General features: G+C 44.2%; 1 protein-coding gene across 1 annotated transcript in view; it reads right to left on the minus strand.

Annotated features, from left to right (window-relative positions):
• Positions 1–2,907: 2,907 nt before the first annotated feature.
• The window catches only part of CCDC47 (coiled-coil domain containing 47), a 240,077-nt gene continuing 219,008 nt past the window's right edge, over positions 2,908–23,976 (minus strand). The window contains exons 12-13 of the mRNA XM_086923806.1: positions 4,326–4,493; positions 2,908–3,707 (exon numbers count right to left, since the gene is read on the minus strand). Of these exons, the coding sequence (XP_086779932.1) occupies positions 3,627–3,707; positions 4,326–4,493 (249 nt within the window). The 3' untranslated portion in view covers positions 2,908–3,626. The remainder of the gene's footprint in view (positions 3,708–4,325; positions 4,494–23,976) is intronic.

The raw sequence follows: 23,976 nt of genomic DNA on the forward strand, positions 1-23,976 counted from the left end.
TGGTGGTGGTGGTGGAGAGTTAGTTGGTGTAATCAGTAAATGCTGCAAAGGTGGAGAAGTTGACTCACAACTCTTAGAACAAAGTGGGCACTGGATGCAAATACAGAACTCACTGATAAAGCATGGGCGAGCATCTTAGAACATACCAAGAGGGTATCCTGCAACGTTAAATTCAAATTTATTCAAACAATGGTGTTACATAGAGCCTACTTAACCCCAAAGAGAATACACCGCATCTTCCCGGAAGCCCAACACTGCTGCCCCCATTGCAAGGGCGACGAGGCGGATTTTATCCATATGCTGTGGGCCTGCCCGTGTATACAAGACTATTGTTATGGTGTCCGACATTCCCTGGGAGAAGTAACTCACCTAACAGTACACAACAGTATCCTAGAATGCCTTATGTGTCTCCGTAAACGCACAAAGGCCCAGAAGATACAACAACGGTTTCTGGATATTGCCCTTATACTGGCCGTTCGAACAATCAACATGAGATGGAAATCCCCTTGAGATCCTATATTGACTACCTGGCAGCAAGAAATGATTCAATGGGGCAGTGCCAAAAGCTCAGCAATTCGAAGAGAAGAGGCACAAGAGTTGCGGAAACATTCAATATCAATGGAATGGGACATTATGCTAGAAGACCTTAAACAGTTAGACCTAATACCAGCACATACCAATCCCACTCAATAACCCAATTATATATCTTAAGAATAAGTGACAGAAACCTTTACAGACCACAGTCAACATCCCACTGAGCACGGGTAGCGTAGGACCAGTATTGTTAAGTCAATAGTCCTGTCAGGCAACTATATTTATGTGTAACTGCAGATCAGGAGGGTAGGGGGTTGGTTAGGGGAAGTTATCAACGTTCGAGTTATGTTAAGTTTAAACATGCTTTGTACAACCATTACAGGAGCAATAATGTACTACAAGGATGCGCCAGATCACCACTTGGCCGCAATGGCGGTCGTCTGGTAGAACACATTTGTAATTGAATTGTACAATATAATGGAAGTTGTATTCTGCATAAGATAAATTATCAACAAAAGATAAAATGTCATATCTATCAAATGTCATATTGATATGCTACCTTGCTATCCAATAAAGTAGGTTTAAAAAAAAAATTGGAGAAGTTGGTGTAGGAGAACGTGGAGGAGGAGGGGATTAGTACCTACATTCTTCCTCTGACCCAGGTTTGCGTTTCTGAGGTGATTTAGTAAGAACACGTCCTGTTTCTGGATTTATATAAAGTTTCTTTTGTTTTGGGTCCAATTTGGGTGTTGGGGCATCGAAAATAGGATGCTGCAGCTTCGGAGGAACAGTTTTAGGTTTCGGCACAGAGGATTTCGGTGCCAGGGTAGAATGACTTTTCAGCTCTGAAGGTTTCGGTGTCGAAGGAGGCTTCGTTTTTGGTAACAAAAATGTTGGCTCCGAAGCAGTCTTTGGCTTTGAGCCTGAAGGTTTCGGCTCGGTGCCAGACTTTGGCCAACTCGATTCCAAGCTGGAAGGCTTAGTGACGTGTTTCGGTGTTGAGCCGGAGGGCAGGGGATCAGAAACATCTTCTCAGTGGGAAGCCTTTTGTTTTGGCTGAGTTGGAATTTGGGTCAAGGGGCGTTCAGTACTCACAAGACGTTGACCTTGTGGCAAGTCTTCCTCCATCTCGTAGTCCGATTCTGGAATGGAGACATGTTCTTCTTTATCTTCCTCGGCCCTTGTGAATTGAATTCGTGCTTGGATCCTTTGCTGAAGAGGTCTAGCGTGTATTTGAGTTTTGTCTATGCATTTTGCGACGTCGAGCCCAATGATCACAGAGCGTTTTCTTTGATCGGAACGATCTGCACGCGTCGCAGTCCTGTTTGTTGTGCTCTGGAGACAAGCACAAGTTGGACACTTCGTGTGAGTTGGTGCACGGATACTTGGAGCGGCACAGAGGGCAGAATTTGAATGGAGTCCATTCCATCGACTGCGAGGCGGACTGACTGGGTTAGGCTGGATGGCCTTCCAGAAGATCTTTGATCGAAGTAGAGGTTTTCCTCAATGGATACTATACGTGGAGAAGTGAGATACGCGTTTGAAACAATACCAACGTGGGTAGAGTGGATTGCGCACCGAGCTGAACCCGAAGGAACTGTTTTGAGCAGAGTGCAGCAATACACGTCCAATGGAGGAATGAAACAATCTAACAATGGAGTTGATGCCCATGCCCACTAGTACAGAAAGGAGGAATCACCTACCTCGTGACTGGAAAGACTTCTTCGAAGAGAAACAACTTGAAAACATCCGGACCCTACACTAGATGGCAGGAGTAAGCAAATCATGTGATCTACAGCTCACATGCCTCGAACATGTAATTATACCCCATGTCGGCACAAACATTTATTGTCTATTTACCACTGTGCTTAATTTTTGATGAGATGAACAATGAAGTACAAAGTCTCCGGCTTCCCAAAATGTACACGTTTTAAAGACATGTATTTTCAAGACTGGATTGTGCACACATGAGAATCTGTTAATGGATAGTAACAATAGCAAACACTGCAGAAAGAGAATGATTCAAGGAGTAGCGAATCAAAACAGCAAGTTGAGTCCCAGAGATTCATCCTCTACATAGGAAGATGGTGGGGTGGTTTGTAAATGTGGGTGAAAAAAACAAATAAAATTATCCACATCAAATTAATTATGAGGGATAGATACTCTATAGTAGCCTGTGTTAGTAATGGTCATGTTAGTCTAAGGCAACCCTAAGCAAAGATGTTGAAATCTGTAGAGCTCAAAATAATTAACGCCATGCAAACTGAAGGATGGAGAAGAGCTTTCATTGTAAACAGCCCCAATACAAACTGGGTAGAAATTATTAAACATGAATGATTGCGAGGCCGGGAAATGAGAAAAACAAAATAGTTATTTTTATGAGAAACCTAGAGCTTTAATTATTAACCACATAGTTTGCCACACATGGGAACCGTTTGTTCAAGCAGTATTAAAGAAATGTAAGGAAAGAGCCTCAAATAAATAAGTAGTCAATTCCATGATTAAAAACATTTGCAGTCTTGAAGTCTTCTAAGTCAAGAAAAGAGGGCTTCTGTAGTCCTGAGGAATCTGGAGCTCAAGTGATGCAGAACTGAGATGCCAACATTCATTTTCAGCAAGAGGCAGCATTCAAAAGCAGTTCGGGCTCTCCCATTTGAGCCACCACGGCACAAACAGCAGTGTAGGATGTCTGAGTTGTGAGAGTGGAACCACATAAAAGAAGAGATCCAATCTGGAAGCAACAGTTACTCATCCCCTGGAAGGTACCACTTTTTGTAAAATGCTACTTTCTGACTGGCTAACTAACTAACCAAGCTTCGACCCTGGTCTTGCTATACTTTTACAATATGTTAAAAACACACCCAGTAAAATCTGATTACTAGTAGAAATGAAAATGTCAATATTCTAATATTCCTTTTTTTGCATTATACTCCATAAGCACCTTCTGCTGGTTGATACCATTCGTAGATGCCTACAATATTCAGTGTAAATCTTGTAACGGACGGAATTGGGATGCATTCTGGTTGCAAGTGGTACAGGGAACAGTACTTCACCCATGATGGCCCCAAACTTGGCGCTAATACAGTTGGGGGTTACATGGCTTTCACTTTGATCTGCTTCATCTTCATCTGCTTCTTTTCCATCTTCTTCTGCTCTCGTCTCTGGGCAGCCTCCTGAGGAAGATGCACATAATCATCAGTGAACAGAACACAAGATGAAATAGAAAACAAATAAATAATTCAACAAGACATTAAAGTAAGAAGTCTGCCTGAAGAAGTGATTAAATGCCCAGTAAATTTAGCACAAGGTCAAACATGAACATGAGCATATCTTAATAAACATGCTAGAGAAAGAGGAAATGTTTAACACCTTGTGGATGCCGACTGTTACATCATGTCTTTGTGAGGAGGCCATGCTTTACAGGAAGAAAAAAAATGCTATTTAATAAGAAAAAAAAGTCTTCAACAGGTGTTGAAGGAGGGATTAAAAGGAGGTGGCAAAAAGCTTCACAGGAGTGGGGTTAAGGCTTTCTGGGGTGGTGGTAGAAACTTTCCAGAGGAAAGGAGAGTTCTCAGTGGGGTTGAAATCATTCGTGGTAGGTTCAGTTTTACAAGATGAAAAAAAGGTTTCTAAGGTGCAGGAGTTCATAGGGAATGTGGGTGTCGAGAGGGGGAAATACAGTTAAGTTGTTAGGCAATTTTCGATGTTGGGGAGAACCTGGACAGAAGCTGCCAGAAGAGTGCCTTGGGCGTTCCTAGAGTTTCAGCTGCTCATCTCTCGGCACACATTACCTCCAGCCGGCGCTGCTTGTCTGGATCCTCCTCGTTCATGATCCGCTCCTTCTCAGCACGCTTCTTCTCTTCTCTGCGAGTCTGCGCAGCCTCCTGCCTCTGCACATGCGTCTGCTTCAAGAAGTTCTCCTCAACCCGAGCACGATTTTTATCAGCTTTTTGTTTCCCCTATGGAAAAAAGAAGTTGCCTTTATATGCGCACGTGGTATCGTACATAAAACATCCTGTTCACGCAATGGCTGGCTAAGGAAAGCGAGGGTGAGAAAAAAATCATATGTTCAAAACATACCATATGAAATGTTGCTTCACAGATGAGAATACAAAAGACTCACGTTAAAATGGGGGGGGGGGGGAGATGGTCCTTAGGGGTGTTATATTTATAAAAGAAAGGAAATAAAACTACAGCAAGCGATTTTGCACGGAGTCTACGTTGGTTAGGCTGACAGACCTGTGTTGCCATCTTTCTAGATTTCTACCTCATCCTCAAAATACAAAGTGTTGGTTAATAAAGAGGAATAAAGTAACTCTTTAATTTTTGCAATTGCACATAATGAAGAATCGGAATCCTCCAAGAAGTCACAGACCAGGCATCGAGTGTGTTAGTCCAAACTGTTCTGTAGAACAAGCATTTGCAATGCAATAGGTCTCGCATTTACGCGACTGAGCTATTGACATTGAAAATAACAATGCCCTTTATTTGTTTTTAAAACATAAATAAAAGGCATTGTCATTTATAATGCCAATAGCTTAAACTCGCATTGCATTGTAAATGCTTGTGTTTCTTTGTCTCTGGAGCCGAGCACGGACCCCTGGTGCTCCCCACAGAGTCCAGGCCTGGCTCCGGTTACCGAACCAGGGCCACGATGACGCTGCCCACGTCACGCTGGCAGCGTGGGTGGCACGGCTTGCACCCTTAGCCTCCAGGCCAACGGACACGTCTGGGAGCGTATGTAACTATTTTCAGGACAATGCTTCAAATTTAGGAACTTTTCCTCATGTACCGTGGACTGTCAGTCACTCAAAACTCTGAGGTTAACCGTCCTAATGGAGACGCGTGCTGTCAGATACGAGCTGCTCAGCTGCTGGGGGCAGTGCCCTGAGGGGGCTTCAGCAAGACCCGCCTCCCCAGGAAGGCTGCCATCAAGCCACCCATCAAGTGTACTCTTCTGCTGGAGACTGCGTGAGACCTTTGACCCGGAGACTGGTCCTTAAACAAGCCTCGCATCCTTGGTAGTCTTAATTTTGAGTGAAAATGCGGATATCCCGGTTTTAGCTGAAACCAGCTTTCCTTTCCAGAGCGGTTTTGCGTTCCTAATTCCTGGCTTCTGCCTGGCCCACCCAACCCTGGCCTTGCTTCCAGCTAATGTCATGGCCGAGCTGACAGTTTCTTTTGGGGACTGCCTGACTGAGGCAACACCTCCTTTCCAGGGTTTGCCGGGCTGGGGTAGGTCTTGCATCTGGAGGGTCCATGCTGAGTGGGCCTATGTACAGCAGTCTGCCTGCTGAGGTGGTCTTTAGTTCCTTGTGTCTCCCTGGCTGAGATATGCCTTGCCTCTGGGGGGGAGAGGGGGGGGGGGGATGGGGGGAGGTGGAGGGGGGGCTTTGGCCTCCAGAGTTCAGCGAGGTGGTCTTTAGTTCCAAGTGTCTCCCTGGCTGAGATATGCCTTGCATCTGAGAGGGGGGGGGGGGGGGGGGGGGGGCTTTGGCCTCCAGAGTTCAGCATGGAAGATGCGGTCTTTGGATCTGGGGGTTTGCCGTGCGAGGTGTGGTTATGCACCCCGGTGTAGGTCTCGAGGAGGGCCTTGAGTTTGGTGATATGCCTGGCCCAGGTGGGCTTGTGCTCAGGTTGGCTTCTCTTCCTACCCTTAAAGCCGGCTTTCCCTTCCAGCAACTTGCAGACACACTGCCTTCCCAGGGCCTGCTTGGCCGACTTCAAAGCTGTCAATCCAACCAGGCCAGGTCCTCGCCCAGACCACCCCGACCTCCTATCTGCCTCTAGAACATCCGAGATGTCATATATGCCCAGCTGTGCCCCTTGCATCTCACCCCCAGCACCATTGACAGCCCTGTCTTCTTTCCAGGAGGAGCTGTTCCCTGTTGCCTTTGTATATTTTTCTCAGGGTGGATTTGCTTTTCCCTTATTTGATGTTTACTCGGCTGATTCGTTCTTTGATTGTACGCTTACTTTACTTACCTGTTTATTTTACTCACACCAGCTCGCTTTGTAAACTGAGCAGCAGCCAAAAACATGTATATTGGCTCCCATGGTTATCATTTAGAGGTACAGGTACGCTCAATACCGCAGTCTACTTTTCAGTAGCACGCACCGCTTTGTGGCTTGAGGAGGCGTTCTCGGCTCCGTGGCAGGGCGACGGTCGGGGGGCAAGTGCTCTGCTGTTCAATTGGGGGTGTGCAGGCCCTGCTGGCCTCGTGGTGAGCGCGCTCGAGGGGTCTTCTGTTCCCGTGGCAGGGAAAGTGCTCAGTTGTGCCCTTGTGAGAAATGAGGGCCAAGCTGGCTTTGTGTCAATGTGAAGGGCGGGTGTTGGGGCCCTGTGGGGTCTGTGTGGGGCCCAGCGACCAGGCAACATTGTAGTAAACTGTGGCAAGAGGCTTCCTGGCCCGGTGGCAGGGGTGTGGGCGTGTGCTGCTATGCCCATGTAGGGGTGAGGGCACTGATGGCATGTTGTGGTGAGCGAGGGCTGTCCCCGTGGGAGTGCGAGGGCATGACTCAGGTTCATCATACAGTGCACCTTCAGAGAATTCAGTTTTGTTTTCATGCAACAGAACAGGGCAATCTGGGAGTTGTAGTTGCACTTTTCCCAGTAAAGGAGTGGGCTTAAAAGACCCTAATACAAGTCCGACCACGGGAAGTGGGCTAAAATGCCCAGACAGGCTAAGGGTGCCAAGTAAAAATGGCGCCGAGCTTGAGATAGCGCCGATGTGTCACATTAATGGTGGAAGGCGCTGCAGAGCAAAATAATGAACCTGTCCCTTTTGTGTTTGCATTTGGAGGAATTTCACTGGGCAAGGGGCGTAGGGCGGGTGACTAAACATTTATAGATGGTGTCTGTAGGATTTTCTTTCCAAGTGGAGGGGGAGGCCTGGTGACCTGGGGTGAAAAGTGGGGACTTATTGTGCGTGAGGCAGTGGCACTGAGATGGGGCTGGGCTGGCATGCTCTGCAGTGTTTGGGAGACTGTGTGTGGGTGGGGCGGATTATTGACTGTAGTGTTAAGCGACGGGGTGCGGGCATGGTTTAAAAGGAAGGTAGAATGATGTAAAGTGTGACCAGAAACGCCTAAATGGCGCTATTACAACCTCACAGAGTGCATTTTTATTATTCTTAATCTCACACCCCCGACCCAAAGAATAAAATCAAATTCAGATTTTATAAATTATGAGAGAAATGGACTGTTTTGGCGGTGTACTACTTGTGAAGATTAGACCATAATAAAGCTTTTAGGAATGTTCGTATTACAGTGCTGCAAGTCTGTTTCTCAGCGCTGTGTCTCTAGTGCAGGATGTCCATTGTGAGTCCCGGAGGGCCGCATCATGCCGGATGTTCACGTTAGATAATTGTGCATACAATGGCTATAAATTATGTAAATTATATAGTGAATGGTTATCACAATAATGTGAAATGAACCAGTGGATCACAACATTCTATTTTTGTGAGGTCATCAGATTATATTACTTAATTTCATTAATTCCGTAACGGCCAGAGCTGCCGACTTCGGAGCTGGGGAGCCAAGTTCGAGTGCCGGGGTTGGCTCAACATCCTGTGATTCTGGGCAAATCACTTAATCCCCTGTGCCTTCAAAAAAAAAAAAAAAAAAAAAAAAAAGAGTACTTTCAGACTTATGAAGGAAACTGTGTACAATCCAGTCCTGATGAGAGATCCCAAAAGGAGACAGGGAGGTAACAAGGAGTGACTAAGAAGCCTCATTATCAATCAGAAGTCTGCGTTTACCATGGACGATGACGCCAGCCAATGATAAAGATGGGCGGGGCTTCCACTCCACTTGTAAAATGTACCCTACTATAATGTGCATCGCAGAGCGAGCAGCGCATGCGCGCTGCAACGCTAGGCGAGATCAAAAAACAGATATACTACACGTTTGTCAACATTAGGTGTACCTGCACTAAGTGGGAGGGCCCTTCTTCCCTCTCACTAGCTTCAATTACCTTATAACCTGGAACTGTGCCCATAGTGTGACCGGATGTTTTCATTACTGGGCAAGGGCTAACAAACCTAAATATTAAAACAAAAAACACAAAAGGAGGAGACTTTGCTCTTTCGTGACATACACCTCGAGAAAGCCCTAAGCTCACAGACAATTGTTGAGTGAAAATAGTTGGCTGAAAAAAATCTAGCATTAACAATGTCAGACTGGAGAAACTTAACACAAAATGATCATGTGCACCTACAATACACCAAGAAGAAAAAAATGTCTTGTAAAGTCTAAATTATACTGATTTAATCTGTTCTAGAATTATTAATGTAAATATACACCTATGATCTATGTATTTTGTACTTTAACACCAATTACAATCGGTATAGAATCTAGCAAAAGGTGAGTACAAGTTCAGGAACACATTTTGTGAATGAAAAAAGCATACTAATAAGGGACTGTCAGTCAAAAGGAATTACAGAGTCGCTGTACCCCAATCGCCCCTTAAGTCTAGTGGCAAACTGGTGTGGCAACACTCTATGGAACTTCTTAATCTTTAAGAGGACAATGTAAAACACCCCAAAATCTATCCCTGCATTTGTGCATAAGTCTAGTCTCCAAAACGAACGCTCAATTCTGCAATTTAAAACTGCAAACCATCACAGAAATGCTGAAAAACATATTCCAGAAAACAATAACTGGTTTTAACCACTATCTAGTTGCCATGTATTTACTTGCATCCTTGAGCAAATTCCCTCTTGCCCCCAAAACAACCATTCCCTAGCTACCACGGTAAGATATTGGTGAACACATTCACCTCTTCCCAAACAGATGCCAGATGCACATACAATATTATGTATCCTGAGAGCACGCCCATTGAACTTTGTGGAGATATATATATATATATATATATATATATCTCCCCTGCTCCAAACGGAAAAGAGCACGCACACGAAGATTGCATGAATACGGCTTCTTTAATGTAATGGGCCTCCGACGACCGAGCAGCCAAGAGACGTGTTTCGGCTGTAGAAACAGCCTTTGAGATATATATCTATCTCTATATAATTATAAATTTATCTCTATATATCTATAAATCTATCTCTATAAATCTATCTCTATATATCTATAAATCTCTCTATATATCTATATATCTCTATCTCTATATATATGGATATATATATGGGGATATATCTCTCTCGATATATCTCTCTATATCTATCTATATATCTCTATCTATATATAAATACAGTTTTTAGCGTGTCCGAGCCACTTAATACGGCGGGCCAACGGCGAGGTCGCTACTCCCAAACATTCCCAACTCCTGGATGCTACATAAGAAATGCCAGTGTTTTTGAAAGATGGCTCTAATTTTTGGTTGTTGCAAATTATAGCCTGTAATGAGGCTAAATTTCTGCTCAATTTTGTCTGAAGAACTAGTTCTGTTGGCGTCTGTAAATATAAGTCGTTCCCTGGGTTTTAGATTAGATTTGCACTTTGCTTTCTCAAGGATGGCTTAATTATAACCTCATGCGTCAAACCGCTCAGAAAGATCGAATTGGGCTTTTTGGAGCTGCTCAGGGTTGCTACAATTGCTTCTCATATGGAGATTTTTAGCGTATGGAATACTGTTCTTAAGTTTGGTGGATGGAAACTCCGAGCATGCAGCACAGTATTGCCTGCAGTGCTCTTTCTGAATGTTTTGGTCTGTATTTTTCCATTTCCCAAATAGATGGTTAAATACAGGAACTGTACTTCTGATTCACTAAGATGGGAAGTGTAGATTTAATTCATTGTTATTTAACTTACTTATAAAATCCTCTGCTGATTTACTGCCACGCCTTAAGACAAACAAATCGTCAATATAGAGTACCATATTTTCGCTCATCTCCTTACCATATTCGTTAGCCAGCACCTGCTCCTCCCACCAGCCCTTATGCAGATTCGCATAGACGGGTGAAGCAAGTGCCCATGGCAGTAGCCCTCATTTGTTGGTACAGGTCTGAACGAAAGAAATATATTGTTGCGTAAGCGCCATCCTAGCATATATAACAGCATTTCTGTATGCTTGTCCAATGACAGTGGATGAGAACTCAAAAAGTACTGGACTGCCCTGATGCCATCCGCGTGGGAAATATTCTTATAGAGAGAGGAGACATCCAATGGGATTATAAAATAATCCTGCTCCCATTCAACATCATACATTTTTTTCAGGAAATCGCCTGCATCCTTGGTATATGAACTTACGTTTTTTTACTGGGGCCTGAAGGAAATAGTGTAGATACTACGAGGTATTTTTGAAAAGGCTTCCCATGGCCAATATAATTGGATTGCCAGGTGGTACATTGATGTTCTTATGAATCTTGGGTATGAGATATAGGATAGGAGTGATGGGCGAGTTGACTTTGAGAAATTTAAATTCTGATTGGGAGCCACTGTGCTGACTCTAAATGGAATTTCATGGTCACATCATTTCGAGTACCCTTGTCAATCTTTAAATAGCACTGACTGTCATCTAGCTACCTTGTCGCCTTTTCCTGATACATAGTGAGGGGCCAAAGCACTCATTTTCCACCTTTACCGACCTGTCTCACTGCTATATCGGGACGGCAGCGTAGCTTTGTCACCAGACTCTTGTACGCTATTGCAGACGAATCTGAGGATACTTCATGCTCAAGATCAGTATACAATTCTTTTAGGTCTTGCATCAGTAGGTCTGAAAATAGATCTACAGATCTCTTGGGACCTTTATGTATAGGTACTGTAGATTCACATGATGACCATACTCCTGCCATAAAGTATTGGGCTCAGCTGTGTACAACTTGTTTTGGTTTGAAACAGTCTTTCGAATCTCAAGATATAGTGACTCCTACCTTAGTTGCCAATGCGCATGGGCATCGAGTTCATGGTTAGATTGGGTGAGGATGGAGAAAGCACAAGATGTCTCTCCCCCCCTTCTCATCTTTAGGAGGCTAGTAAAAACGTGGCTTTTCAACCAGTAAATGCTATTTCTATCTGCTCTGCGATACTGTTTTTCCGCGCTGAGACGCCTCCGGGTATTTGCGCGCTATACAAATTGCACAAATAAATAAATAAATAAATAAATACATAAATAGTCTATGCAATTGAAAAGAACAGTAAAAAACAAAAAGGGAAAAAGCTGTCTGCAACAACCAAAGGCTTGCTGGGAGAAAGTTTGCACATCAAACTTTACAGCACTACATACCACAACCAAAGGCTTCCTGGGAAGAGGTTGGCGCATCTAACTTTACAGCACTACATACCACAAACTGCTGCTTACAGGGTAATATTTTCATTTTCTAGCATATGTAGTTGTAGATATTCATGCTGCGCATAGAATGTAAAGCCATTCCCCCCACAAGGCAGTGCCTAGCCAGTGAATGTTGCATAACGTTGGAAAAGTGTGTGCAGGACAGCTTGGCCCACTTGGGCTCTCTCTCTCTCTAGGACTTCCACACAAGAGTGTTTAGTGAATGTGTGCGCCAAGGACCAAGTAGCTGCTTTATAGATCTAACCTACTGGAGTGTTGCCCAAGAATGCCACTGGTGCTGCTTTTTTACGTTTAGAATGCAGCCTTGAAGGAGCAGGGAGCTGCCTATTGGCTGTGGAATAGTAGGTTTGAATACACTTGACTAACCTCTGATCTATTTCTGCTTTTTAAATGGCGGTGCCTTTGTGTGGTTTTCGAGAAGGCTACAAATAGCTGTTGTGTTTTAAGAAATTGTTTTGCCCTATCTATGTAGTATATGAGGGCCCTCTTTACATCTAGTGTGGATGTGGAAAGAACACTGGTAGTTCTTTCCACCGTAATCAGATAATAGAAGAGTTCACCTTGGGCAGAAAGTCTGGATTACTCAAAAAGAACGATTCTGTCAGGGTGTACCTTAAAAAACGTTTCTCTAATGTGAGCGTTTGAATTTTGCTTACACACTAAGGGAAGTGATGGCAACTAAGGCCAGGATAAAACATGTAGAGGGCAAAAATAAAGAGGCTTAAAGTGGGTCCCATAAGTCTTGTGAAGACTATATTGATAATCCAGGATGGGACTGAGGGTGTCCTGGGAAGGAAAACCGTTTTAAGACCTTCCATGGAAGATTTAATAACATGATTCTAAACAGAGAGGAGTGCTCCCTGAGTTGTAAGTATGCTGGCACTGCAGGTATGAGTATGTGAATGAATGTGTAAGCCAGGCCCGAGTGTTGCAGGTACAACAGGTAGCAGCAATATCTTGCACTGTTGGTTCTAGGGGGTCAATGTGCTTGTGTAAACTGTGGTGGACAAACATCTTCCACTTTGCAGCATAACAGGACCTAGAAGCAGGGCAAAGGGCTTCCCTGAGAATGACCATGCACTCAGGATAAATTCAGATAACCAAACTCCAGGACCTCAGGAGCCAGATCTCTAGATTGAGCTGCCTGGGGTTGGGATGTGTATAGGTACCCCAGTGATGTGTGAGAAGGTCCAGCCTGCTGGGGAGATTCTCATGAGGAACTATCGAGAGTTCAAGGAGAGTTATGAACCAAGGATGTTGGCCCACGTGGGAGTCACCAGAATTAAGGTGAGGGAGGTCTGCCCAAGCTTCCGAATCACAAACTGAATGAGTGGGAGAGGCGGAAAAGTGCAAGCAAATATCACTGACCAATTTTTCCACAATGTATTTCCCATGGACTGTGGGTGTGGAAACTCGGAGCCTAAGCCTGGACATTTGGGTTTTTCAGTAGTTGCTAACAGATCTATGTCGGGGAAACCCCAACGTTGTTGTTGTCCACTCCTGGAAAGTACTCTGCTAGGTGGTTGACCTTGTGGCTGAATCACCCATCGCCAAATGTCCTGCACCAACCTAGACAGCTGACAGGAGTGCGTGCCCCCTTGTTACTGAAGGCAGTAAGTAGCAGTCATGTTGTCTGTCTTGATCAGGACCGTTATGTGGTGAACATGGCAGAAGAATGCTTTGAGAGACAATTGGATTGCCAACAACTCCAGATAGTTTATGTGAGAAGTCTGTTGGAGGGGCGTCCACAAATCCAGAACATTGATGTTCTGTAGATGCACTCCCAGCCTGTGAGAGATATCCATGATGGTTATTTGGGGAATGTGGTCTAGGAAAGGCCTGCCCTGCAACAAATTGTTGCTGTTCCACCACTACAGAAAGTGGTGGATGCTGGCCTTTATAAACACACTAGATTTTGCCATAGAACGTCTGTTTATCACCACTCTGCTACCAGGCACTCTTGGAGGGGATGCATATGTAACCGGGCATGTGGAATTATGGCAAATGCAAGAAGCCATCATGCAGAGAAGGCGCATGACTGAGTACCATTAGTTGGTGATTTTGCTGAAAAAGAGTCAGCAGGGACTGAAAGGCTTTTACTCTAGCAGGACTGGGGTAAGCTTTTCCAGTGATTGAATTCATTGTTGCCCCTAGGAAGGGTTATATCTGAAGTGGACAAAGATGGGACTTTCCTACATTGATGGTGAAGCCCAGATTGTGACGATCTAAAGTGATCTGCGTGTGAGAGAGGCACTGCTGCTTGCCTGCACTCTTTATTAGCGAGTCGTAGAGGTAAGGGAAGAGATGGACGTCACTTATTCGTAGACGAGCAGACACCACAGCCAGATATTTGGTGAAAATTCTAGTAACACCAAAGGGTAGAATTTTCAATTAAAAGTGCTGTCCACTTCTCATGAATTTGAGAAAGCGGTGATGTGCAGGGTGGATTGGGATGTGGAAATAGGTGTCCAAGTCGAGGGCAGATATGAAGTCACCTTACTGCAGAAGTGGAATGACATCTTGGAGCGTGACCACGTGGCAATGCTCCAAAAGGATGTATTGTTGGGGCAAAGGTCTAGAATGCACCTGTGAGACCAGTCTTTTTTTTGGAATTAGTAATTACAGGGAGTACATCCCTGTGTCACATTGATGAGGCAGCACTGGCTCTGCGGCTCCCTTGAGCAATTGGGAACCCAGCTCCTCTTGGAGGAGATGATGGTGTTGTGAGGAGAGGGAGTGTTTGCATGGTGGAATGTTTGGTGGTGTTGCAGGGGGCTCGAGACAGTAACTGTGCTTTGCAATGGCCAGGACTCACTGGTCAGAGGTGTGGTTTTGCTACTATAAAAAGAACCCTGCAAACGCCCGCCTGCCAGGTGTGTGATTGAGGGAAGGTAGAGGGCGTCACTGCTTAGGAGGGGCGGGGGGGGGGGGCTGCCTTAGCCACTCCACCTCTACCACTGCCTTTGGAATTGTTTTGCCTGTATGTACTCCTGGAATACCCTTGGGATGCTTGGGGTTGCTGTCTGATAGGAGGAGGAAGCCTCTGGGAAAGTGGCGTTGGCACTGCCATGAAGCTGTGGTGAAAAGTGAAATGAGGAAATGGTGACTGAAGAACCCCCATCGCTTTGGCTGTATCAGTGTCTTATTTGATTTTCTGCAGCATCTAGTCAACTTGTGGGCGGATTAGGTGTTTTCCATCGAACAGCATTTTGATCAGATGCTGTTGAAGCCAAGCATGCCTGAATTTGAGAACAATGGAGTTTACTACCCTACGGGTGTCAGCTGCGTCAAGGGAGCATCTAAAGGAACTTTGAGATGGTCTGCCTTTCCGACACAATCTCCTGAGCCCGCTGCTAGTACTGATCAGGGATGTGCTGTATGAGCTCTCCATTTCATCCTGTGGGCACAGTCATACCTTGCTAACAGCCCTATGCACCAATGAGTCGCAGATACGGGCGGTAACTCTTCCCTGCAATAAAATTAATTTTTTTACTTTCTTGGTCTGGAAGGTGGGCGTTGCCTGAGCGTTGGCTCAATTGCAGAAGGCATGTACCACCAAGGTGTCTCGTGGGAGTTTGCCTCTAATGTAGGGTGGGTCAGATGGTAAGGGTGTAAACGTTTTGTCAGCCCTTGGGATGACAACTCTGGCCTTCACTAGGTCCTTAAAACACCTTCTGTGTTAACTTAAGCAAGCCCTTAATCATTGGCAGGAATTGGGTGGCCCTCTGAATCTGGAAGAGAGCGTTTCCATCAAGAAGTCTTCCTCTTCAGGTATGGAGTGTAAATCCACCTTGTGGGAGGTGGCTGCTCTCTGAATAACCTCATGGTATGAGGTGGTGTTGTCAGGAGGGGAGGGTTTGGCAGGGTACGGTTAGGGTCATTGGGCCCTGGAGGAACAACTTCATAATCCTCCCAGGGATCATCATGGGGATCTTAGTCATACTGGACCACACAGACATCTAAGGGTGGAGGACTTCCCTCCCCATATGATGAATGAGTAGACCCCTGTTGTAGGTGTAGGTGATGGTGGAGATGACAGCAGTGATGGAGTAGGAGGAGGACAAGCAGGAAGAGCAAGAGGAGCAGGTCTTGGAGGCAGAGGACTGGTGCCCTTATCATGTCTCTTTCCGCTTTGAAGGCGGTGGAGGCTCTAACACCAATTGCTCCTTAAATGGGAGCGGTCTCTTACGAGCGAGAGTATGCTGCACTTGTGGTGGATGCTTGGCAATAATCTTGCCGATATGAGAGGGACTAAACAACCTTTGCTCCTGTGAGTCCAGTTACTCCTGGAGGTGCTGTAAGATGGGGCTTTCCTGTCTATCGGAGTCTGCTGTTGACCGACGACTAGGCGCCGAAGTCTGTTTCGGCTTAGAGGTCGCTTTCGACTCGATGTATGGTTCAGCTCAGATAATAATAATAATAGGGGCATTTGTAGAGCGCTGAGTTACGCACACCGGCGTGTCCCCGCGCTGACAGTGAGAAAAACATAAGACAGGGAGAACAGTGCTGGCTGGTCAAGATTATCTAGTAAAGAGGTAAGTTTTTAACTTGCCTCGAAACTTCATTTCTGCTGGTTCCAGGCGAAGATCCACTGGAAGTTTGTTCCAGTGGTTGGGGGCCAGGTGCCTGAAGGACCTACCTCCCATACGAGCTTTCTTTATCCTGGGAGTCCTCAGCAGTCCTCCGCCCGCAGATCTGAGCGCTCTAGAAGGTTCATAGGCTTCGATCAGTTTCTGCAGAGGTCGGGGCGCCCTACCATGCAAAATCCGATGACATGTGCAGAGGGCTTTGTACTCAACTCTGCTCTTTCGTGCTTCGTGTCCTTCGAGTCCTTCGTGCTCGCTTTGATTCACTAGAGGGTGCCAAAAAGGTGCTCTCTGTGTTGATAGGCCGGAATTTGTGCAGCTGGCTTGGTGTCGGCTGCGATGCCTTAGGTTGGTAACGTTCATAGTTGGAAGGCAGTGGCGGCCCGAAATGCTGTGTCCCCAAATTTGGCCTCGAAGCCCGGCTCCTGGAGGAGCATTAAGTGCCATATTGTAATGTGGTACTCACCGTGGTCATCTTCTGACATTGAGACGCTGTTGGCTGTGGATCTGGGTTTTCACAGTCTTGTTGTGAATCAAGCTCTGGGCTTCAGTCTGTTGCCTGTCTGGTGTTGATTTTGTCCTTAGTTTCCTCCATTTCAACCTCGCCCCGAATATGTCAGGGGGTATTTCTGTTAAATTGTTATGTGGCATAGTGTGCGAGTTGACAGTCTCTATTTCGATTGGTCTTTTTCGACCGAAACGCAGGGCAACCAGAGCTGGAGGCCTCATTGTCGTCTGGGGACAGACAAAGATTGCAGATAGAGTGCTGGTCTGTCATCATTAGTTCAATGTTAACATTCTCGGGCACAAGACTATGAAAGGTGCCCTTGAGGGGGCGTGGCAACCTCCGAGCTTCGGGAACGCTCTCAATGCAAAACCAACGTAGGTGCACAGAGGGCAACCAGGTGCAGTGAACTAGAGATACACTGACAAAGATTGCCACGTGGCATCGACTCAGAGCCCGGCAAAGCATGTACCAGCCCAACAGTGGAAGAAAACAATCTAACCATGGAGTTTATGCCCATGCACATTGCCAACAAAGGGAGGAGTCACTATACCTAGTAACTCAAAAGACTTCTTTGAACAAGAACAAGATGCACACGTTCAAGCCCAACAATAGATGGCATGAGTATGCACAGCATGTGAATCTACAGCACTACATGCCACAAACATATATTTATCTATTCATACAAACTTCTCATAATATGTCCACTTAAACTTTGAAGGTAAGATTTATATTTAGCTTAACCCTTGGCCATGGGGGAGGGGGGGTAGACAGGTGTGGGAGATGATGAGCAATTCTTAGCCATCTAACCGTTATTACCACATAACTTTCAGAAGGTATGTCCTTCCATGAACTTCACAGCCTGCAAGCCCAATGGTGGCCCTCCAAGTTTTGGCTGTACTTTGTCAGCAGAGTTTACCTTTGATGACAAGTGCTTGTGTGAAGTAAACCAGCAATCTGAGTGTGGCTAGTTCCCATTCCAACAGGCTTACAATGAAAATATAATTTGTGGCAGAGTTATCGGAGTCCAGGGACACGTCTTTTGGTCTGTAACGATGGGGAAACTACTACTGACTCTCCCATAACTGGTGTCCCTTGCTTATTCTCATGTGTGGCAGTCAATATAACAGTGTATGATAGTGTCCATTTGGAGCACTGCATGCCCAAGACAGTGGCATTCCTCCAGGTTGGACAAAAGTCCCTCCGCTTAGGAGCCGTTCTACAAGATTAGTGATACAGAAGTATGAGAGTGTTGCTTTCAGTCCATTTTATTGCTCAATGCAGGATTCCTTCTGCTGAAGTGAAATTTGTGTAGGAAAAATCCCTTTTTGATAGGATCACCCCCACTTTTTATCACACATAATTGTGGGCCCGGAAGGGTCCTGAAAGGGTAGAGAGGTTCTCAACCATGAGGTTAGAAGGGACACGTCCTCCCTAATCAATATACACTGAACCTAATGGGTGTCCCTCCGGTAAAATGCTGGTCGTTCCTCCAGAGTTAGAAGAGGCAGGGGGGGTTGTTATGGTTGGTAGTTCCTTAGTGTTGGATGGGTATTACCTCAAGTAGGATATACTGAGAGAACCTACGTTCAATTTGTAACCAACCCGTGGCTACGGTGGGAAGGGAAAAATACCCTTTTCTTTATATGGCCCTCACTCACTCTGGTAGTGACATGCTTCATCATCTGGCTCACCCAAACTCCTACAGGTTGGGTGGGCTCAACCATCTTTCAGGGAGCACTTATAAAAAGGTGTATGAGGGAGTAACTTTTAAGATAAAATTCCTCACTCACTCCTGAAGAAAGCCAAGGACTTATTTAGGCCATTAAGAAGGTATGAAACATGTTGGTGCCTATTCTAGGATCATAGGACCATTACATCCTGATACCCAATTATAGTGTTTTTAATCTTCCCTCCCACTCAATCAATAAAGGATACTTTAGGAGTGGGTGAGGAATTTTATCTTTAAAGCTACGGCCCCACAATTTGCTATGATGGATTTGCAGGAATGGTTCTTGTATGGTTAATGCCTGGTGTTCACTGACTCTTCTGAGAGAGGTGAATGCAACCAGGAAAGTTACTTTCCAGGTGAGAAATTGTAATTCGCATTTATGCAGAGGTTCAAATGGGAGACTTAAAAAAAGAGAGACGACCCCACAAGTTCCAGGGAACAGGGTACCAAAGACTAAAAGTCAAGAAGAATCCCTGGAAAGGAGAATTCATTCACTCACTACAGATATTCTGAACCTCATTCATAATCACTGGTCAAAAACTAGTTAATAATGTTCACAGACTTTTGTTAAAAGATATTGACATTTATTAATAAAACACAATTCATTACATAATAAATTGAGAAACTCGTTAGGGGAACAATATGATAAAAACAATAATAAAAAAAATGGCAATTTATCAGTGTTTAAACTTATATATAATAAACGAAGGACAGATACAACACATCCTATCTATGTTAAAATTTCAAATCAAGCACATGACATTTAACCTGGAAACAAACCCCCACAAAAAAGCACATGTATGGTTGTTACTGATTTTGAGATTCAAAGGCCCTTATCATATATTCTAACACATCTCTACTTCACCCATAGGTCTAATGACAGATTTCCTGGGCTTGAATTCTAATACACAAGAAAAAGCGTCGACGCGTTTCGGTGTCTCTGCCTTTAGATAATGGCACACCTTCCTCAGGACAGTTTTGGGGTGGTTGGAGTTAACCTCATGTGTCCTTTCCTGTATATTATAAAAGGAAAGATTCAGTACATAGGATAAACATTTCCTGTTGTAATTTACAACCAAATGAATGAATCTTTTCACCACTTTATGAAAATTCACTCCCTATTTATCTATCCAAGTCTACTAGCTACATGCATGTATTACTATGTACATACAGTCAATAGTGTGCAACATCAAGTACGTATATCATTCCATCCTTCTATTTTACACTACCCTCCGTTATAACCTAGTTGGTGACCAGTCAGTGTTACATTTTGCCCATGCCTGCATAACATTCATTCTCACAAATTCAACTGACCTTCCACAATGAGGTTTCTTGTATAGAGGTTAGCGTTAAGACCTTATAGGTTCCTGGATATCTGGACTCGACCGTTGAAGTATCTGCGGTCTAAAAAAAGTATATCGTTTGGTCTATGTTAGTTATTATGTATATTCGGAAAATTTTTCCCGTCCCTCCATCAATCTATTGATGTTGCTCTAATTTCGTATAATTACCGTTATTTGTAGTTCTCGTACTCTATTGGGTGCCTTGTCTGGTGGATGGATGATCCTTACGATATAAGTAATTCATCTGTTAAAAGGATGGGACCCCTGCACCAAAAAATATCGGATTATTCTATTAATTTTAGTGGTTTAAGAGGTGGGTCTCTCATTTTCTCGTGCCTTCCATCGTATAGGTGACTTTTTTTTAAAAAGAGCCCTTTGTTTAACATACCCAATATTTTCTTGATTTTGTACGGTCGCTTTTGGTATAGATATGTGGAACCGTTCTCAGGATACAATGCGGTGGCGGTTAGCTCCTGTGGGGGAGGTAAACCAAAATGTTTTTTATAAAGGGATTTGGCTAGTGGCTGTCTCTGGATGGTACCATTTCTACCCCTTGTATACATACCTGCCGCCGTAGGTGGATGCCGTTTCCCCGTGGTATTCTTTCTTTTTCTCGCTCCCCCACTTCAGGATAGGAGTAGGAGGCTGGGACGTGGATATGTCCGGTCTATTTAAAATGTAAACATGCAACTGTTTTTGCACTTGCAATATTAGGGGGTTTCATTCTTAGCTTTTTAAAAAACGTGACAGTAAGCATTTTGCTACTCCCTTACTTGTTACTATAAAGGTAGGGTTGCTCCCGGTAAGATTTACATTAGTTCCTGGAGCAGACACAGACTACTGTTATGTATGTGCGACAGATGACACATTCCCCTTTATTTTTAAACCCAACCTCTGTTTTTAGTAAGTGCAGCCGTGCACGCTATGTAGTACACTGCACTATCCTACGGAGGGAAGCACTGATTATTCTTACCCCGGTGATGCCTACTTTATTGGCTATAAGTGCTGGTTCTGACCTTTTCAAAGACATGCGGTTCCCTCCCGCTTACCTTTTCCTGTGGAGGGGATACTTCTACCACGGGTACGTCTGCTTCCGATGTCGGCTTCGGATATTTGCTTCGGTATACGAATGCCTTGGTTCCCTTGTTTTTATATCCTGGGATACAACTCCTTATTAGTTTCAGCTGCGGAGGTCGGAGGCTAGGATGCGCATGCTCCTAGGTCTCCGGATTTCCAGAATACTGTGGGCGCCATGTTTAAACGGAGTAATTTACCGAAAATAACCACGATCGCCTCTGCCTATGTCTCTCCTTAAGGGTGCCGAATTAAATGTTATATTTACGCGTGATATTCCCTTTAACTAAAAATTTGGGGCTCATTCCCAATAAAAAATGTACACGGTTACTAGTTACTAAGTGCAATGTATCATAGATACTTTGCACTGGCCTATCCGTGCCCACGAACTAGAGCTCAGGCTATAGCCTTTTCCGGGCGCCATATCTAAATGGTGTAAGTGGTTATACTACAATGGGAAATCCCACCTATGTGCCCCGCCGCATCGTCAGGCAGGCAGAGGCTTATAGAACATTCATAGATACGGTCCTACATATTAAGTATCTTATTTCTCAGTGTCTCATTTGTTTAGCGTAGCTAAGATGTTCACTATTAGACATTTAAAAAAAAACAATAGGTATTGTATTTAGTCTGTTGCGTGGGTACACGCCGCGTTATCCCGGACTAGATGTCTGCAAATACATATCTGTTTATATAGGACCCAATCTACCTATGATACATTGCACTTAGTAACTAGTAACCGTGTACATTTTTTATTGGGAATGAGCCCCAAATTTTTAGTTAAAGGGAATATCACGCGTAAATATAACATTTAATTCGGCACCCTTAAGGAGAGACATAGGCAGAGGCGATCGTGGTTATTTTCGGTAAATTACTCCGTTTAAACATGGCGCCCACAGTATTCTGGAAATCCGGAGACCTAGGAGCATGCGCATCCTAGCCTCCGACCTCCGCAGCTGAAACTAATAAGGAGTTGTATCCCAGGATATAAAAACAAGGGAACCGAGGCATTCGTATACCGAAGCAAATATCCGAAGCCGACATCGGAAGCAGACGTACCCGTGGTAGAAGTATCCCCTCCACAGGAAAAGGTAAGCGGGAGGGAACCGCATGTCTTTGAAAAGGTCAGAACCAGCACTTATAGCCAATAGAGTAGGCATCACCGGGGTAAGAATAATCAGTGCTTCCCTCCGTAGGATAGTGCAGTGTACTACATAGCGTGCACGGCTGCACTTACTAAAAACAGAGGTTGGGTTTAAAAATAAAGGGGAATGTGTCATCTGTCGCACATACATAACAGTAGTCTGTGTCTGCTCCAGGAACTAATGTAAATCTCACCGGGAGCAACCCTACCTTTATAGTAACAAGTAAGGGAGTAGCAAAATGCTTACTGTCACGTTTTTTAAAAAGCTAAGAATGAAACCCCCTAATATTGCAAGTGCAAAAACAGTTGCATGTTTACATTTTAAATAGACCGGACATATCCACGTCCCAGCCTCCTACTCCTATCCTGAAGTGGGGGAGCGAGAAAAAGAAAGAATACCACGGGGAAACGGCATCCCCCTACGGCGGCAGGTATGTATACAAGGGGTAGAAATGGTACCATCCAGAGACAGCCACTAGCCAAATCCCTTTATAAAAAACATTTTGGTTTACCTCCCCCACAGGAGCTAACCGCCACCGCATTGTATCCTGAGAACGGTTCCACATATCTATACCAAAAGCGACCGTACAAAATCAAGAAAATATTGGGTATGTTAAACAAAGGGCTCTTTTTAAAAAAAAGTCACCTATACGATGGAAGGCACGAGAAAATGAGAGACCCACCTCTTAAACCACTAAAATTAATAGAATAATCCGATATTTTTTGGTGCAGGGGTCCCATCCTTTTAACAGATGAATTACTTATATCGTAAGGATCATCCATCCACCAGACAAGGCACCCAATAGAGTACGAGAACTACAAATAACGGTAATTATACGAAATTAGAGCAACATCAATAGATTGATGGAGGGACGGGAAAAATTTTCCGAATATACATAATAACTAACATAGACCAAACGATATACTTTTTTTAGACCGCAGATACTTCAACGGTCGAGTCCAGATATCCAGGAACCTATAAGGTCTTAACGCTAACCTCTATACAAGAAACCTCATTGTGGAAGGTCAGTTGAATTTGTGAGAATGAATGTTATGCAGGCATGGGCAAAATGTAACACTGACTGGTCACCAACTAGGTTATAACGGAGGGTAGTGTAAAATAGAAGGATGGAATGATATACGTACTTGATGTTGCACACTATTGACTGTATGTACATAGTAATACATGCATGTAGCTAGTAGACTTGGATAGATAAATAGGGAGTGAATTTTCATAAAGTGGTGAAAAGATTCATTCATTTGGTTGTAAATTACAACAGGAAATGTTTATCCTATGTACTGAATCTTTCCTTTTATAATATACAGGAAAGGACACATGAGGTTAACTCCAACCACCCCAAAACTGTCCTGAGGAAGGTGTGCCATTATCTAAAGGCAGAGACACCGAAACGCGTCGACGCTTTTTCTTGTGTATTAGAATTCAAGCCCAGGAAATCTCTGTCATTAGACCTATGGGTGAAGTAGAGATGTGTTAGAATATATGATAAGGGCCTTTGAATCTCAAAATCAGTAACAACCATACATGTGCTTTTTTGTGGGGGTTTGTTTCCAGGTTAAATGTCATGTGCTTGATTTGAAATTTTAACATAGATAGGATGTGTTGTATCTGTGCTTCGTTTATTATATATAAGTTTAAACACTGATAAATTGCCATTTTTTTAATTATTGTTTTTATCATATTGTTCCCCTAACGAGTTTCTCAATTTATTATGTAATGAATTGTGTTTTATTAATAAATGTCAATATCTTTTAACAAAAGTCTGTGAACGTTATTAACTAGTTT

The sequence above is a fragment of the Lissotriton vulgaris genome, chromosome 5 (assembly GCF_964263255.1).
Source record: "Lissotriton vulgaris chromosome 5, aLisVul1.2, whole genome shotgun sequence".
Lineage (NCBI taxonomy): Eukaryota > Metazoa > Chordata > Amphibia > Caudata > Salamandridae > Lissotriton > Lissotriton vulgaris.